This window comes from Cervus elaphus, chromosome X, assembly GCF_910594005.1.
Source record: "Cervus elaphus chromosome X, mCerEla1.1, whole genome shotgun sequence".
Classification (NCBI taxonomy): Eukaryota; Metazoa; Chordata; class Mammalia; order Artiodactyla; family Cervidae; genus Cervus; species Cervus elaphus.
In genome coordinates, this window is record NC_057848.1 from 53208538 (window position 1) to 53226564 (window position 18027).

The 18027-nt window shown below is 39.7% G+C and overlaps 1 protein-coding gene across 9 annotated transcripts in view; it reads right to left on the reverse strand.

Annotated features, from left to right (window-relative positions):
• Window positions 1-291: 291 nt before the first annotated feature.
• ENOX2 (ecto-NOX disulfide-thiol exchanger 2) overlaps window positions 292-18027 on the reverse strand; it is a 281222-nt gene continuing 263486 nt past the window's right edge. For 7 of the 9 annotated variants that reach the window (XM_043895066.1, XM_043895063.1, XM_043895064.1 and 4 more), the window contains 5 exons: window positions 14018-14199; window positions 11583-11690; window positions 7405-7513; window positions 4662-4747; window positions 292-2187 (listed from right to left, as the gene is read on the reverse strand). In XM_043895066.1, the coding sequence (XP_043751001.1) occupies window positions 2056-2187; window positions 4662-4747; window positions 7405-7513; window positions 11583-11690; window positions 14018-14199 (617 nt within the window). In that variant the 3' untranslated portion in view covers window positions 292-2055. Of the gene's footprint in view, window positions 2188-4050; window positions 4120-4661; window positions 4748-7404; window positions 7514-11582; window positions 11691-14017; window positions 14200-18027 lie in introns of all 9 variants that reach the window. The other 2 variants (XM_043895060.1, XM_043895059.1) reach the window with 2 other exon arrangements.

An 18027-nucleotide genomic window follows, 5' to 3' on the forward strand; every position in this document is an offset into this window, starting at 1 on the left:
GGATGAGGCCCACCCACATTATGGAGGGTAAGATATGTTACTCAAAGTCTACTGGTTTAAAGGTTAATCACATCTCAGAAATACCTTAACAGCAACATCTAGACTGGTGTTGGGCCAAGCAACTGGGCACTACAGTGTAGCTAACTTGAGACACAAAATTCACCATTGCAGCTAGTATATTCAAGCAGGTTGGGAGCAGTACACCTGGACTAAATTGGCAGGAATAATAGGAAAAGAACATTTATACTACAAGTGGATCAAGGAAAGGAGAACAAGCGGCCTGGGTGTTGCTTTAAATGCATTTTATTTAACTTATTTAAATAAGAAATAATTGATAAGTGGCAAATTTCCCCTGATTTCATAGATGTTATTAAAACAAGGCATTCCAGGACCCCTGAGACTGATGAATCAAAGCTTTCTGTGGCGTTGATGACAGAGATGCTTCAGTGAGGAAGCTAGTGTAAAAATAACCTTCGCTTCCTGCTGGTGCCACAGCTGGGTACTTAGGGGGAAGCCAGCTTTCAGCATGAATGGGCTGCTGTGGAATCCTATTTCTAGCTGTCAAAGCAGACGGTTTAGCATCTTCTTCCAATATTCTGGTAACTCAAAGGAGGAAATCGAGATGATTTACTAAAGGATTACTTAGAGAGCAAAAAATTCAAAACAGGACACCAAACTGAGGTATAAAAAGGAATATTTATCTTTTAAAAATACAACTTTGAACACTACTGACATCTGATTTACAAAGTATTTTCCTGAAATACTCTTCATTGGCTTTGCTTACTTAGTACATTCTCTTCTTTTCAATCAAGACTCAAGGGAGGGCATGCTGATGTTATTATAAGCACCACCACCACCACAGAAGAAAAGACTCTCTCTGCCTCAGGATATAAGCCCCCAGTCCTCATCCTTTCCCTTTCTTTCCCATCAAACAAGACTTCTGACTGGTCCACGCACAACTGGACTTGTCCTCAGCACTCAGCACTCCAGGTGGAGCTGACCTATTTGCATGAAGCTTCACACACCCTAGCTCATTATTTATTCATTATCAAGAATTCTCTATTAATACTCCTATCAACTGTTTGCAAACATTCAGCATGAAGTAAACATAGTATTTACAGCAGTACATGGTTTGCAATTCAACACACTGATAGCAAAAGAAAAGGGACCACCAGACTTTGTCAGAAGGCCAGAGGAGAAAGCATATTAAAATAAACTCCTTCTGCCAATGTGTATGTGTGTGTGTGTGTTTGTGTGAAGGCGAGCACACAGGTATGTTTTAATTCATAGAAAACATGCCCTCCTTTAAAAGCAAACTATTTACAAGGTGATTCTGAATACCACATACACATGCCAGTCATACTGGACACTTGCTTTCCATGAATACATTGTTTTTTTAAAATTTTGAAATAAACCTATTATCTGATACATTAGAGAAAATAACTCTGAAACATTTGTCAACTTTTGGTTCACAGTAATTTTGCAAAAAGCCACAAACCATGCTTTGTCTTTTAAAAGGTGAACCTGGTCAAACACCTTCTAGAAGACACTGATGCGTTATTCACTCACTGGCCTACTGGGGATTGGAAAGACAATGTCAGTTATGGAGTCCCTAGTGCTCCTGTCATTCCTCTCACCAGTAGCAACATTAATGTAAAGAGAAGTTCCGAAACACAAATCACGTACAAATCATCAAAACATTTCAGTTAACAGTGTTTAAAAAATACCAAAGTCTACAACAGTAGTACAGACACTGAAAACACCCTAAATTCGCATTAGCCTCAGGCCTTTTTAATACTACTAATAAAAAAAGACATCCAATTGACAGAAAGAGAGGAAGTTACAGCACTTGAGGTTTAAGTCGACTTCTTTATAGGGCCTGTAGCTTGAAGTGCTGTTCTAGGATCCTTATTTTAACTCAAAAGATGTTCCAGGAATGAACTGACAAATTTAAAGTAATTTGCACTTGAAAAGCATTGGAAATACAAATCACTTTCTAAAAGCTTGTCCAACACACATGTATTTTCAGGATCCCAGGTTGTTAAGCAAAGGGATTCAGGTCAGTTTCAAGCCCTCAAAGCCACAGAATTTCCATCTCTTCTCCAGACTGGCTCCCACTCCAGTCATTTCCTGCTTGAAGGTGTGCTGGAGTCGGCTCATGAGACATTCCACATCACTGGTACAGATCTGCGGGAGAGAGAGGACATCTCCATTCAAAACCAGCCCCATCTTCCTAACCTGGTTTCCCCCAGCACTGCTTTAGAAAGCTGATGTGCACATGTGTGTGCTGGGCGTAGGGTTGACCTTCCCCTCCCTGTGCATGTGTGGTTGGTTGAATGGATTCCAGATGGAAGCCTTCTTCTGCTATGACCACCTGAGTCCGCTGAGCTTTCTTTTTGTTTCTGTATTTCATAACTGCTTTATTTAGGTATAATTTACATACAGTAAATTTACCTACTTTATATGTACACATTGATGAATCTTAGTAAAGTTATACAATTATCCAACTGTCACCACAATTCAGTTTTAGAACATTCCCCCAAAGTCCCTTTGTGTTCCTTTGTGTCCTTACTCCCCAACCCAGACTCAGGTTTTTTCACTGTTGTTTTACATTCTGGGGGGAAATTTCATACATGTGCAATCGTACAATCTATAGTCTTTCGTGACTAGTTTCTTTCACTTAGAAGGATGTTTTTGAGATTGATCGCCACCGAGCTTTCTCTGGGAAAGAGCTGGTGTCAGTCGTGTGGAGAGCCTTGGGTCTGCAGCCAGCTGAATGATGGCTTATCAGTGCTGGTGATGTTATGTTCAGGTCCACTGAAGCTGCAAACCCTTTGGGGAGGGGAGGGAGGCAGAAATGGCTGCCACCAAAGCAGAAGTCTTCACACATGTCTTAGTTTTCAAAGGAAAAGTGACAGGAATAAATAGCTCTGTGTTCCCACTTCTCTCTCTCTCTCTCTCTCTCTCTCTCACACACACACACACACACATATCAATACAAAAACAAAAACAAATCTGTGGACTCTTAGGGCTTGCTTCATGCGGTCATCTTTATGTTAGTAGCGACTTTCCTAACAGAACTTGGGCACTAGGACCTGACTGAAGAGCACTAGGGGATCTGTAAAGAAACCCCAAGTTGCTGCCACCCTGAACATTCCTAAAGCTGGTAGGAGGGGCCCCCAGGTTCCATTGGGACCATTGCAGACTCTCCTTGGGAGGCCCTGGCACTATCCCGGCACGAAGCTGCTCGGGAGGAACTGATCCCAGACTGGGAGTCAGGTCAGGCTTTGTCCCCGTGCTAGTGGTGGGCTGTATCCAGTCAAGTGAAAGAAGCACGCTGTAGAATTGAATCCTCACCGCAAAAAACATAAATCTATACTGTTTATAGATATATACATACAATATAGGTACAGCAGATGTATACAAAAGAGTCTGAATAAGCTATGCCAAACCACCAATGATGGTTATCCTTGAGAGGTGGCCTTTCAGGGAACTGTCCATTTGCCTTTACTGTAGTTCTATATTGCTTACATTTAAAAGATAATGTTTGCATTATTTTTGCAGTTCAAAAAAAGATTGTTTTTATTGACACAGAGTTCAATTTCAAATCACTTCAACGGATCCCTTGCTCCTGGTGCTCACATTCCATTCCTCCTTTCACTGTCAAATGGGCCAGCCAACTTAATTGCAGAATAGCATCTCTTCCCAGAGATAAATGACAGGGGAGTGCTAGCTAGAACTAAAACAGATGCCACGAGGAGGATGAATCACCTTCTGGATTTCCAAATGGGCCAGTGCCTCTGTTAAGCGGACATATTCTTAAATGGCTTAACATTTTGGACAGCTGACTGTCAGGAATCTGTATTCCAATGGCACTTGTCAAAAGGCCCAGAACCTGTGAAATAGTGAGTACAATCCATGAGCAGGTTTAACTGAATTCTGCTTCTGAAAAAGAAATCTATCAGGACTTTATTTATTCTGAGGGGTCACATGCCCCCTCCTGCCTATACGAGGCATGCATCCTTGACTTTCTAGGTAACTGGCACTTACCCTTGCTCCCGAGGCTTTGTGAGTTCCCTACAGGTGGCATCCAGGGAAGAAACTGGTCCATGAGATCAGCTGTGAGCAAACATTCAGTCTGTATTACAGACTCATTGTTCCAACTTCTTGTGTCCCTGCCTGGTTGTGTCATTTTAGATAATGGCAGTGGTGATCTCAACAGTCCGGGAGGTGGTTGGAGTAAGACTTCCAAATGAAAATTTACATTTGCTAATGTCTAAAGGCCCAGGGCAGAAGTTTGATTGGTGAGAAATAATGCTTAATTAGCATCTGATATGTAAATTAAGAAAAAGGAGGAAAATTCTTCTAAGATGTATCTTGGAAGTAGGGTAGCCAATTCATTCAGATTGGCCTAGGACTTCCCCGGTATCAGCACTGGAAGTCCCAAGTCCCAGGAAACCCCTCAGCCCCAGGCAAACAGGGACAGATGGCCACCCTACTTGCAAGAGAGAAAGTTGATGCTGGATCACAGTGAGAGAATAGGTAAAGGAATTTTCCTTACAGTGGTTACTAGTGACTTATTTGTGCTTGAGAAGAGTGAGGCCACCTGTTCACAAAAAACTCTACATCGCATTGCATGCCCATCTCAGGACCCCACATACCTTATTATCAAGACGGTGCAAGTAGGAGCAGATATATTCAATGCTTGCTCCAAATGGGTGGACATGAAGGAATGTGGAGATAATTCCTATAAACACAATAGCATGGAGGTTACACTTGAGCATTGTATTCACTGAGATGCCACATGATAGTGTCTAGCAAGAGTCAGCTCATACGTACAGCATATTACATATCAGGTACTCTTCTAAGTTTACATATATATATACATACACACACACACACACACACACACACACACACACACTCATTTAATCTTCACAACAACCCTGTGAGATAGGTATTACCATTCCCCTTTCACAGATGAGGAGACATTGAGGCACAGAATGTTTAAGTACCTTGCCCTAAGTCACATAGCTGGTAAGCGGCAGGCATCTGAACCCAAACAGTCGCTCTCAACCACTCTGTGGATTGCCTCTCACTACCCGATACCACCTGGAGAAAAACTGGCATTTGAGGAGTCACTCCCATCATTCCTGACGGCTAAATGCCATTTGAGTTCTACATTTTACAATGAATTTAAAACTTTACAATGAATTTCGATTGTGCTGGGTATTTTGCAGTTCTTCTACACTGTCTTACATTGGATTTTAGCCTCTTATGCATTTAATCATGTCTTGCTGTTGTGGCAAAAGTACAAATCATGGACTTTGCCTGATTAAACTTGTGCTTCTCACAAGAGAATCTGTTGATTGTATTTGGGTTTTATTCTGTGAGTAGCTCTGTAAAGAAAAGACAAACATTTCATTCACTCAGGTGATGATTAGCATTCTGTTTGTCCTCAGAGCCCTGAATTTCTTCCAGTATCAGAATTCTTATAGCAATTTATAGCCTCCAGGAATGTGCATGACTGCTACTCAGCATAACTCTGGGGTGACTGGCGGCTACATACATTGCCTTGATTATTTTGGCCATCAGGTTAATTGTGCTAGTACTACTTTCTCTGGCAACAGGTAGAATATAAATTGTTCAAAAGTCTACTATTTTTTTCTTTTTTTTAAAATTCATCTCTTTTCATAAAATCTTAGGTATATCACATGGATTCAGAATTGAGCTTACTGAAAACTGGCAAGAAACAAAAGCTAACTTCGATTTGGTTTGTAAAACTACAACTTGTCTATCCCTTTAAGCAATTGACAAAGCATATTACAAGTTTAAATGGTAGGTTGAAGTGCAAATAAGTTCTTTGCAAAAATCCTCCAAATATAGATGGCAAGTGGGTGGGTTGGAGGATCCAGGAAGAACTGATGGTAGGATTCGAAACTCTACCCAAAATGGATACTATTGCTTATAACACTACTTTCCTCTTAAATGACTTGGTAAATTGAATTTCCAAACACTGACTCAAGCTGAGAAACTTAAATTCTGAAGAATACAGTCCATGCTCAAAGGAATTCTAGATGCTATGACCAAGAAAGGCTGTCAAATGCCAAGAAATAACTCCAGAGGTTTCAAAACATGAAGTAGTTTTTGTGGGTTCACACCCAAATAACCAATTTAAAAAAATAGATCTTCCTTTCTGTCAGCTCAAGACTTCTTTCTTTAAAAATACAAAACAAAACATGAAACACTTATCTTAAGAATCTTTGTTTCTAGAACTATCCATTTTCAGAGGCTTCCTCCTACCCATGGCTCTCCTCTGACAGGTCTCCCTGTTGCCATGCCAATTTGTTAAAGAACTTTGAGTTGGAAAACGGAAATAAGTTGTCACTCTTCTTGAAGACTCACTGGCAGATCCCCTGTGCATCTTTATTATCATATCAAAGTGTTAGATCTGAATATAATATCCATTACCGAAGGAGGCAGATATGTCTTCAAAACATGCAGAAGCTAATTAGAGTGGAGAACTTTCGAGATTGGGGTGGGACTATTGTGCAGCTCAGATTCCTAGAAGGCAGCTGGGATTATCTGCTGAGGCCCAAGATCAGCCCTATTTTAAATGACTGAATATTTTCAGACCTCCATCTGCCACTGTTCTCCAAACAGAATGTAAAGTCAACAAGCATTTGTGAATAGTGCCGTTAAGTGCAAAATGGTTCTCATTCATTGAGGGCTTTCTATAGGCTGGACACTGTGTTAAGTGATTTAGATGAATTGTTGTATTTAATACCTATAGCTGCTTTGAGAGAGCTAATATTATTCCCATTTTGAAGATGGAGGAACCGAAACTCAATGATGGAAATGGAGGGGTCAAGGCAGGAAGCCAGTTCTGTCTGATTCCTTAACCACTGATGCTATCTTGCCTCTGTCAATCAATTTCTATGTAGTGAGAGCAATTTTAGCATTTGTCTCATCAGAGCCCATCAGTGTTCAAACACACCACAGACAGCCTCCTGGGTTGCCTGCCAGTAACCTGGGAAGATATAAGAGGCTCATCTGGGGAAGCTCTCTGCCAAACAATGTCTGCACTGCCCCTTGAGAGGGAGTGAGAGGGCTCACCTATCTTTTAAAAATCTACCACATGTTTCTCCAGCAGACCCCCTCTTAGCATAGTGCTTATACGGACACACTTGATGTGGCAGTGGCCATCAGAAGCTTGAAGAGGGCTGGGAGATGCTGTTACCACTTTGACTGAAATCTGTACTTGTCCTTATTCTGTCATCTTCAGGACTCTGGGTTCTTGCACTGGCATGCCTCATGAATGCTTGGCATGTGCTCATTTATCTTAGGTTACTCCTTTCCCCCACTCCACTGCACTTTATACGTTGAATGTGTTCACTTCCTTACCCACTAGCAGGGCTTCGCGTTCAGATTTGACAGGACAGCTGTTCAGAGTCTTCTCCAGAGGGTAATCACTATCCTGGCTCGACGCACACAGTCTAGAGGCACAGCTTTCCTGTGGGAATAATATGTCTCCTAGGTCAGTGCACCTTATATGGTAACAGTGCATGCGTGCGTGCTAAGTCGCTTCAGTTGTGTCTAACTTTTTGCAACCCTATGGACTGTAGCCCGCCAGGCTCCTCTGTCCATGGGATTCTCCAGGCAAGAATACTGGAGTGGGTTGCCATCTCCTCCTCCAGGGGATCTTCCCAACCCAGGGATCAAACTGATGTCTCCTGCATCTACTGCATTGGCAGGCAGATTTTTTACCACTGAGCCACCTGGGAAGCCCTCCAATTACGTTGTTGTTGTGCTCAGTCGCATCCAACTCTGTGAGACTGCATAGACTATAGCCACACAGGCTACTCTGTCCATGGGATTCGCCAGGCAAAAGAATACTGGAGTGGGTTGCCATTTCCTACTCCAGGGGATCTTCCCAACCCAGGGATCAAACCCAGGTCTCCTGCATTGACAGGTGGATTCTTGACCACTGAGCCACCAGGGAAGCCCCATATGGTAACAGACTTGGTTCCAACTATACAACAGGGAACTTCTTAACAGCACCTCAAAAGCAATACTGTGCAATTTTGATTATTGAATGGAAGAGAAAAATAGCATAAACTATAAAAGCATCACTGATAATCCAAAGCTTACTTATAAGGCTTTAAAACACACAGGTGAATTTAGACATACATCTTCACTAGTTTTTTTTTTTTTCCTTCTGCCTTCATCATTCTTGACTTGGGAACCAGACCCAGTCTGGTAATCTTGGGAACCCTACCCAGCATTAATTGTCTGTGAGATGCCAGGAACTGGCAGGTAAGTTTTATCTCCATTCTACAGATGAGGAAATTGAGGCTCAGATAAATTGGGTCACTTGTCTAAGATCGCATTGCTAGAAAATGATAGAGCCAGGATTTCATCCCAGGCCACCCAATGTGAAAAAGACCATTCTTTTTTATTTTAGGTTCCACACTCTGCTAAAGGTCAGTCCCATGTTTGAATGGAGAATCTACAACGTAGCTGATCCACTCATGGGTAATCAACTGTTGGCTCTTGAACTGAAAATTAGAGCCTTAATTTATTGACCATCAGCTTTCTTTCTCTCTCTCTCCTCTCTGATAAGGGCATCATCAGTTAGGATATTTATGACTTTAAAGCAAGAAATGACTGCTGCCAAAACTATCAGTAATCAGTGGCCTTCCTTGTTGAAAGTGTTTTCTTTCTGAGGATAGTGGATATATTTCATAAGAGGGCTGGGGTGAAATCCATGACCAACAAGCAAACTGAAAAAGGCCTCCAGACCTCTGTTGGATCTTTATTTCTCTCTTTGGGTACTGAAAACATCTTTTCTGTATTATGACTGTGGAGGAAGAGTCTTCAGAAGAAGGAATGAAAGGAATCCCTGCTTCAGTATCACTGCTATTGTAAAAGAGAGCACTGGGAAATGGCCCGCAAGGGGAGTGGATCATGGTTGACTCAAATGTTTTGTCACTTCTTTCCTTCCACAAGCTATCAGCAGGGACAGGCTTCCTTCTTTTTTTCCTTTAAAGATGCCTTCAAAGCTTCCAGGATGCTGTCCCTGAATGAAACTAATGGTCTTTGCCGCAAGACATGTTGTTTTGTGGATTTACAGGCTTCCAGGCTGTAGTCAGAAGGGAAATCTTTCTTGATGACCTACTCAATCTTTGGCCTTTAGAATCCAATCCGGTCAGTAACCATCACGCCAAGTTTGATTTAAACTGCTGGCTCACTTCTAAGCCACAGGCTGTACATCTGCTTCTAACCCCCTTGAAACATTACATGATCCAGTAAGACATTTCTTAAGTGTGAGAGTTTAACAGATTGGGGTTGATTTAAGATATGAAGACATTCTGAGAAGTTTTAGCTATCTTGAATCAAAATGCAGCCTGACGGAAACCTGACTTCAATTTTATTACAGTTGGCATTTAAAAAATTAGAAGGTGTATTGAAGGGCTGCTTATCACCTTGCATTTTACTAGCAGATTCAAAGAGCTAGTTCTTTCTGCAGGAAGACAGACATAAGTCACATTGTTATATTGCAAAACACTGACGATAACTCACACTGCAGTTTACTGTCAAGAAACCCAAACAAAAAGAAAAAAGATCCCTCCTCACCAAAACTTATTGCTTTCCTTTCAACCTGAAATTATTTTTCCAGTCTAATGTGATGGTACTTTGCTTTCTAACCTAATTGTGTCAGTTTGAAATATGTGGTCACAAATCAGCTTCCCAGAGAAGATCGGTTTATAATGAACTCTCATGACTTTGTCTGAAGGAAACCTCCCTTAAAATAACAGGACAAAAACATATTCTGACTCACATGTTTCTCATTATCAGTTGCATCTCTCCTTCTGTCTTCTTTAGCTGCCACTCCATGGCTTCCCTGGTGGCTCAAAGGTTAAAGCATCTACCTGCAATGCGGGATACCCAGGTTTGATCCCTGGGTCCGGAAGATTCCCTGGAGAAGGAAATGGCAACCCACTCCAGTATTCTTGCCTGGAGAATCCCATGGATGGAGGAGCCTGATAGGCTACAGCCCACAGGGTCGCAAAGAGTCGGACACAACTGAGTGACTTCACTTTCTTTCATGGTATATGCAGTTTCAAAAACGGGAAACACTTAGACTTGCTTCTAAAACAGCAAGATTCTTCTGTACCATTTGACCCTTTGCTTCTTTAAATGAAATACTTTACAAAGCAGAGGGCTGATTGCACTAAAAAGCCCTCAAGTCAATTAGTGATGTCAATCCTGAAGAGTGATTTTAAGCTTAATGTCATTAGTGTAACCCCTGTTTATCTATAGCCTTCTGGCTACACAACACATTCCATCTTATGCAAGAAGTGAAACGGAGCTAAGTAGAAGCTCTGGGACATTTTAGAAGCTCTGCTTGTATGAGGCAAGTCCTGCTAAATAGAGCAGCTTTGGCACTTTTCAATTAAATGCTTGATAAATGAATTTGTCTGGGATTATGCTGGTTTCTTTAATAGCACCCACAAAACTGGAAAGTGAGTTGGTTTTATGAAGTGGAAGAATTAAAAGCATACTGCAAATGGCCTCTGGAAAACACTTTCATCATTTGTTTCAACTACACTAAGGTTGCCAGTTCTTAATGGCACTCTAAGGGAGTCACTATGCTCACAGACACACCCAGTGCCTGTATGCATTGCATCTTTCTGAGCTGAGCACAGAAGAGAAAGGGCACAAGCGCTTGTGGAACTGCAGAACTGTGGAATTGATTTCTGGCTCTTGGTCTAAGCTTCTAATCTTCTCTTCCTTCTGAGACATTAAAGTCAGGCAGCTCTGGTCAATGGGCCTTTCTTTTCAGAAATAACTTCACTTGGTTCAGGCATAAAGAAGGTTAGAGAGGTGTGACACGGAGACGCCACCAGTTGACTTAAATAGACTGGACACCCAATGTGTGGTTGCAATACATTAACTCATCCAGAAATTTAGTAGACTATCTCTGAGGTCCTCGTTGGCGGTTCTTACGGCTGCAGGCTCTCATTAGGCAGAATCCCATTTTGCCTTCCCTGTTACTATTACCTAGCTTTAGCATAATGTGTCTCCTTGTTTGCTTTCCAAGTTCGCCTCCCCCCGCCCCCTCACTTTTGGTTTTGGCTATTTCAACCTACAGCAGCTCATTATCATACTAGATGGAGTGTCTGCAAAGAAATGTCAATGTTCTAGTTGTACTTGAGTTTCTTCATTTAGTGAAATGCTTAATTAAAAGTATTTTGTGTCACACAGACTTTGACTGAAGGAAGCAGTGATGAGGTATACACTCTGATAGTTTCCAAGAAGGAAGACTGAGGAATATTAGGGATGAACGGACATTTTATTCATTGAAAAGTACACTTTCCTGAACCTTCAGAACTGCCAAGGACTCATATCTAAATGCTGAGCTCTTGATTCAAGAATTAGCCTGGACAGGAAGCTTTTAACCTCCATTCAATGAAAGATTTCGCATTTGACACCTTTTGGTAGGAACTTCCAGGGCATTTTCATTGTCACTGAAAAGCAGGAAAGGAACAAGGGAAAAGGCACACTTAGGATTCATGTACCTTTTCTTTGAGATTTTCCAGCATTTTTTCCACCTGTAACTTGTCATCTTTGATTTTTTCCAGTTCAGCTTCTTTCCTTTTGTATTCCTCTTGGACTTTCAGTAGATGCTACAAGAAAGACCAAAGACAATCAAGTCCTAAGAAGCCACACTTCACTTAAAAACCCTGGCTAAAGTTAGATATTAGGCAGGCCTGCCTCACTTTCCCCCAGCACACACACTCATTTCTCCATGCAAAGATACTAAAGGGAAAATCAAGACACTTTTCACTTGAAATTATTTTATCTGGCTCTTATAAATCTTTTGGATTTGTTCATATTTTAGAAACACTCTGAGAAACTAATTGATAATAATCACTTAATTTTCCTATTCCAGCCAGATGTAAGGGTGTTGTTGTGCAGTTGTTAAGTCATGTCCAACTCTGTGACCCCATGGACTATAGCCCGCCAGGCTCCTCTGTCCATGATATTTCCCAGGCAAGAATACTGGAGTGGTTTGCCATTTCCTTCTCCTGGGGATTTTTCTGACTGAGGGACTGAACCTGGGTCTCCTGCATTGGCATGGACTCTTTATCCCTGAGCCGCCAAGGAAGTGATGTAAGTGTAGGGTGCAGTTAATACTATGTGGACAATATCTTGATTTTGGCATAGAACTGAGCTTAATGTTGTAAAGCATTCTTGCAAATAGCCATTTTCCTAGCCAAGCTCAATTTCTGTGAGGAAAGTAGTAAAGAATCCAATTTCACAAATGTTAGTTCCCTTATCAGTAGGCAAGGAACTGGATTCATCATTAATGATTATTACGAATACTATGTGTTTAGTATCTAACATGTGCCAAGTATTATGCAAAGGGTTTCACATGCATGATCTCATTTAAGCCTCACAATAATCCTATGATACATAAGCCTGAAGATTAGAGAGGTTTAGTGGTTTGCCTAAGGCTATTCAGATAGTCAGTGCCAGAGCTGGAATTTCAGTTCAGGGTGAGTCAACCCCACAGCCAGTGTTCTTAACCAACATATTAGACTATACATCTATTGGGGATAAGATGGCAGAAATTTTACCATGGTTTACATGGCTACTTTCCAATAAAAGGTAATCAAAATAAGTATAATTAATTTTTCAGGAGGTAGAGACCTAATTGTCTCACTGAGGTTTTTGAAGCGATGGAATGAAAACAAAAAAGTTCATTAGTTTTCAACTGAACTACTCCATTCTTAGGTGGAGTGGTTTCAAAATCAAGGAAAGAGGGGAAAACCACAATAGGAAAATGTTTTGCTTTTCAGAGGCTTGCAAAAGACCATTGAGAAGGATAAAAGACACAGTACAATGTACATTGTCAAAATTCTTTGACGTCTAGCTGAGGAGATGTATTTTTTTGGTGGAAAGATCTTTGATGTAACTTACATGTTCTAATTAAACTCCATGGTGACAGTAAAAGGAAGGTAACCATTACTTCACACATTTTGTTAATAGGAAAGGTGAAATATTAATGTGATCTTGCTTGTCACATAGGAAGACAACGATAGCAGAAGTAATAGGAACATGGGGCTCTTAGTGCCAGAAGAGACTCCATGTTCACAATTTGTGATTTCTAACCATCAATAAGCTTCACCCTAGTTAATTCCAAGGCACACAATTAAAAAATTATTGCACAATTTAAGTTGTAAGGAAAATGGCTGGTAGTCTGGCAATACAGAAGAGGATAGTACCCTTACTGAGAAGTACTATTCTTTTGCCTAATGGGAACAGATGCTGTATCTTTAAATAGTAGGCTTGTTGCGGTGATAACCATGTAAAACTTCTAGACATAGAGCATCTATTACACAGTATTGTTTTTGAATGCAATTACAGTTGGACGCACTTATTTACTTTACTTTTTACACTTGGGATAATGTGCAGGTAAACTCATTCACACAAATGACTGTGAAAACAAAACAAAAGCAAATTGGTATTATGTACCCCAAAACACTGATACTTAAAAGCCCATAACATCCCTCCTTCCACCCAAATCAAGGGTAGGATTCCGGTCATTTCTTCTAAAAGACTGTATTATTTAGCATTGTATCAACTAGATATTTATTTACCAACACTTTTGCATATCTAAGTAATTAAGGTTCTTCATAATGACCTTGAGACTCTATTCAAATCCTAAAGTATATTTGGTAGCATAAAGAAAAGATTAGGTTATGCTCAGTGTAGTTTTATTGCTAAGTATGTTTTACTGAACACACATTCTTTGGAAACTGGTGATCCATTGTTTTCTCTTCTTAAAGATTTCATGAACTACAATATGTAATCCCTTCCTCAGCCATGTCAGAAAACAGAATATCAAGAAGAAGAGGTTTACTATCCTATTTGCTTCTGGGGGCCCTTTTACAGGTGAGGAGCTGATTACTAGCCTTCCAAAAAGCTCCGAAAACCAAAATGCCTTTACCTGTTGCATTCCTTGCAGGGCTTGCTGCAGGAGCTTCAGCTGCTGTTCCTTGTTTGGGTCATCTTCTCTGTGGGCTTTGCCTTGTTCTTGTTTGAGCAGTTCCACCTCATTCCGGTAGGCATCTAGCTGCCAACGGAGGCTGTCATTTTCTTCTTTCAGAGCTTCTGCCTGTGATACTAAAGCTAAACAATCAATATAAAGTAGTAAAAACCATATATCCAGGTTCTGTTGTGATTCACCTTAGCCCCATGAAGACTTGGCGTTTTAAATTGACACGTATGAAAAGTCTCTCAATGAGAAACTTTAGGTTTGAGTTGGCTATGGTAGCAAGAGATGGACACAAAAGCACAAAGACTCATTTTTGTAAATGAACACAGAATTCCAACACACAGAAGTCCCCACCATGTTTCAGTTCCTCTCTCTAAACATCACTAAAATATTTCTAGGTAACATCAGTTACTTTTACTTGAAATGCAGCAAATGATGAGTCTGTAATGATAAAATAGAAGACTAATTGTCTTGAACTGATGACTGTCCACTCAATAATTGTGCTTACAATTATTTTTTAAAAATGCAGCCTTTTAATGCAGCTTCCTCTGGTCCTATAGAGGAAAGGTAAACGTAAAACTTAAGACACAAAACTTCCTGGGGAATTCCCTAGTTGTCCAATGGTTAGGACTCTGTGCTTCCACTGCTGAGGGCCCAGATTTGATCCCTGGTTAGGGAACTGAGATCCTACAAGCCATGTGGCGAGGCATTAGAAAAAAAGACTTCCAGTTTACGGTCTAGCATGTAAGGAGCTTAGAAGTCACTATTCCATCCTAACAACAAGTAAAAAGTTGAACTAACTGAAAAAAATCAACAACTCTTCTTTGATACAACAGAGAAATGAAGCAACAATGCAAACTCATACACCTCCAATTGGAGAGACAACAGGTGAATACAGAGGATCACAACTTACCAGACCAGAAAGCCATTAGCAGATATCACCACAGGAAACAGTGACAAGGTAGGAAAACCTAAACTATACTTGGCAATTTGCTGGAGGCTCAGTGTAGACAAGTCTGAGAGTTAAAAAGTCCAGGGAGACCCAGTCATGGCTTGGTCCCTACGCTGTTATGAGTGTTATGTACAGAAGCTCCACCTGGTCCTCAGAGTGAACACTGGAGAAAAATTCCTATGTGCTTCCAGCAGGGCAGGGGAGAAAGAAAACCTTTTGAAATATGCCAGAGCATCATGTTCTTCTGTAAATGAACTGCCTTCAGAAGAAATTATTTTACCAGAACCTAGCCTACTGGAGTAGTACTAGAGCCTAACCAACCCAGGGAACCAACCAGCTCCAGCCCCCTCTAGCCATTCTGTCCCACCTAAGTGGGGAGAAAAAACTGAGGACCACTTATGAAGTTCAGAGGTACAGGCTCACTAAAAGACTGAGACCTAATCATAGGACTATAAAATGATTCTCTTCCCACCACATCTTACCACCATATCGAAAAAGTCCTATTTAACAGAGCTCCTTTCACCTAGTACATCATGTCCAGATTTCAACAAAATTTACAAAGCATACTAAAAAGTAAAAAACATAGTTTGCAGAGACTGAGCAAGGATCAGAACCAGTCAGATATGGCAGAAATGTTGGAGTTATCAGACTAGGGATTTAAAACAACTATTACTGGGAATTTCCTGATTGTCTAGTGGTTAGGACTCCATGCTTTCAATAAATTCTCTCAATTGAGTCTGTGAGGGGCCAACTTCAGTCCCTAATTGGAGAACTAAGATCCTGCAAGCCACAAGGTATGGCCAAAAAAGAAAATGAAACAACTATTATTAACATGCTACAGGTTTTAATAGAAGAAGTAGACAACATGGAAGAATAGATGGATATTGTATGCAGAGAGATGGAAATTGAAAGAATCAAATAGAAATGCTAGAGATGAAATACATGAACAGAAATGAAAAGTCCCCTTAATGACTTACTAGTAGATTGAGCATGACTGGGGAGAGACTTCCTGAGTTGTAAGAGTTGACAATAGAAATGTCCTAAACCGAAAAGCAAAAGGAAAAGAAAAAAATCACCCCCTCCCAAAGAAAAGAAAGTGTAAGAATTGTAAGACAACTACAAAAGATGTAATGTATACATAATGAGAATGTCAGGAGAAAAAAGAGAAACAGAAGCAATGTGTAAAACAATAATGACTGAGAATACGTCTAAATTAATGCTAGATACAAAACCACAGATCCAGGAAGTTCAGAGAGCATCAAGCAGGATAAATGCCAAAACACGCAACATTAACATTTCAGAAAATTAAAGAGAAGAAACAATCTTGAAAGAAACCAGAGGAAAAAGCCACCTTACCTATAGAGAAGCAAAGATAAGAATTATATCCTACTTTTCCCTCAGAAACCATGTAGGCAAGAATAGAATGAAGAGAATACTCAAAGTGCTGAGAGAAAAAAAATCCACCAACTTAGAATTCTGTACCTTGTGAAATTATTCTTCAAAAGTAAAGGAGAAATACCTTCTCAGATGAAGAAAAATTGAGGGAATTTGTTATTATTAGGCCTGCCTTGCAAGAAATGTTAAAAGAAGTTATTAAGACAGAGGAAAATGACATAAGTCAGACACTTGGATCTACATTAAGAAAGGAAGAGCAAAAAAAAAAAAAAAAAGGAAGAGCATCAAAGAAGGAATAAGTGAAGGTAAAATAAAAACTAATTTTTCTTATTCTTACTTGATCTAACAGATAATACTTTGCTTGAAAATAATAGTGACAATGCATTCAATTATGTATGCTTGTGTGTGTGCGCTTATGTATAAGTGAAATTAATGACAGCAATGATACAAGGAATAGGAGGAAGGAATTGGGATTATATTATGATAACGTATTTGCACTAGCCACAAATTGGTATAGGGTTATTTGAAAGTGGACTTATTAGTTGTAACTATAAATTGCAAACTCTAGGGCAACTACTAAAAAAGTAAAAAAAAGAAGTATAACCAATATGCTAAGAAAGAAGAAAAAAGAAATCATATAAAATGCTCAGTTAAAACCACAAGGAGCTAGGAATGTGTAGAAGGCAAAAAGAACAAAGAACAAGAGCAATAAATAAAAAACAGTAACAAATATGGTGGATGTTAATCCAACTACATCAATAATTATTGTAAACATCAATTGTCTAAATACAACAATTAAAATTCAGATATTGTCAGAGTAAGAACAAAACGAGAAACAACTATAATGGTATCTTTAAGAAACATTTAAAATATAAAAATACATATAGATTAAAATTAAAAGAATGTTAAACAATACACTATGCTAACACTAGTAAAAAAAGAAAAAGTAAGAGTAGCTATACTAATTTCAGGCAGAGTTGACTTCAGACCAAGGAAAATTATCAGGGCTAAAGAAGGGCATTACATAAGGATAAAGGCATTAGTGTTCCAAGAAGACATAACAAGCATTGTGTGTGAACCTAACAATAGAGTATCAAAATAAGCGAAACAAAATCTGATAGAATTGCAACAAAAAAATAAATGAATCCACTATTATAGAGACTTTATACCCCTCTATCAGAAGTGGAATGATCCAGTAGGCAGAATATGAGTAATGGCACAGTTGAAGCCACAGCACCATAAATTAACTGGATGTAATTGACATGTATAGACTATTTTATTTAACAGCAGATTTTACATTCTTCTCAAGCACACATGCAACATTCACCAAGACAGATTACATTCTGCATCATAAAACACATCTAAACACATTAAAAGAATGCAAATCACAGTGGGTATGCTGTCCAATCACGATGAAATTAAACTAGAAATCAATAACAGAAAGATAGATGGAAAATTCCAAAATACTTGGAGATCAAACAACACACCTCTAAAAATCACATGAGTCAAAGAAGAAATCACAAGAGAAATTTAAAAATATTTGAACTAATTGGAAATAAAAAACACAACTTCTCAAAATTTGTGAGATGCAGTGAAAGTCATGCTTAGAGGGAAA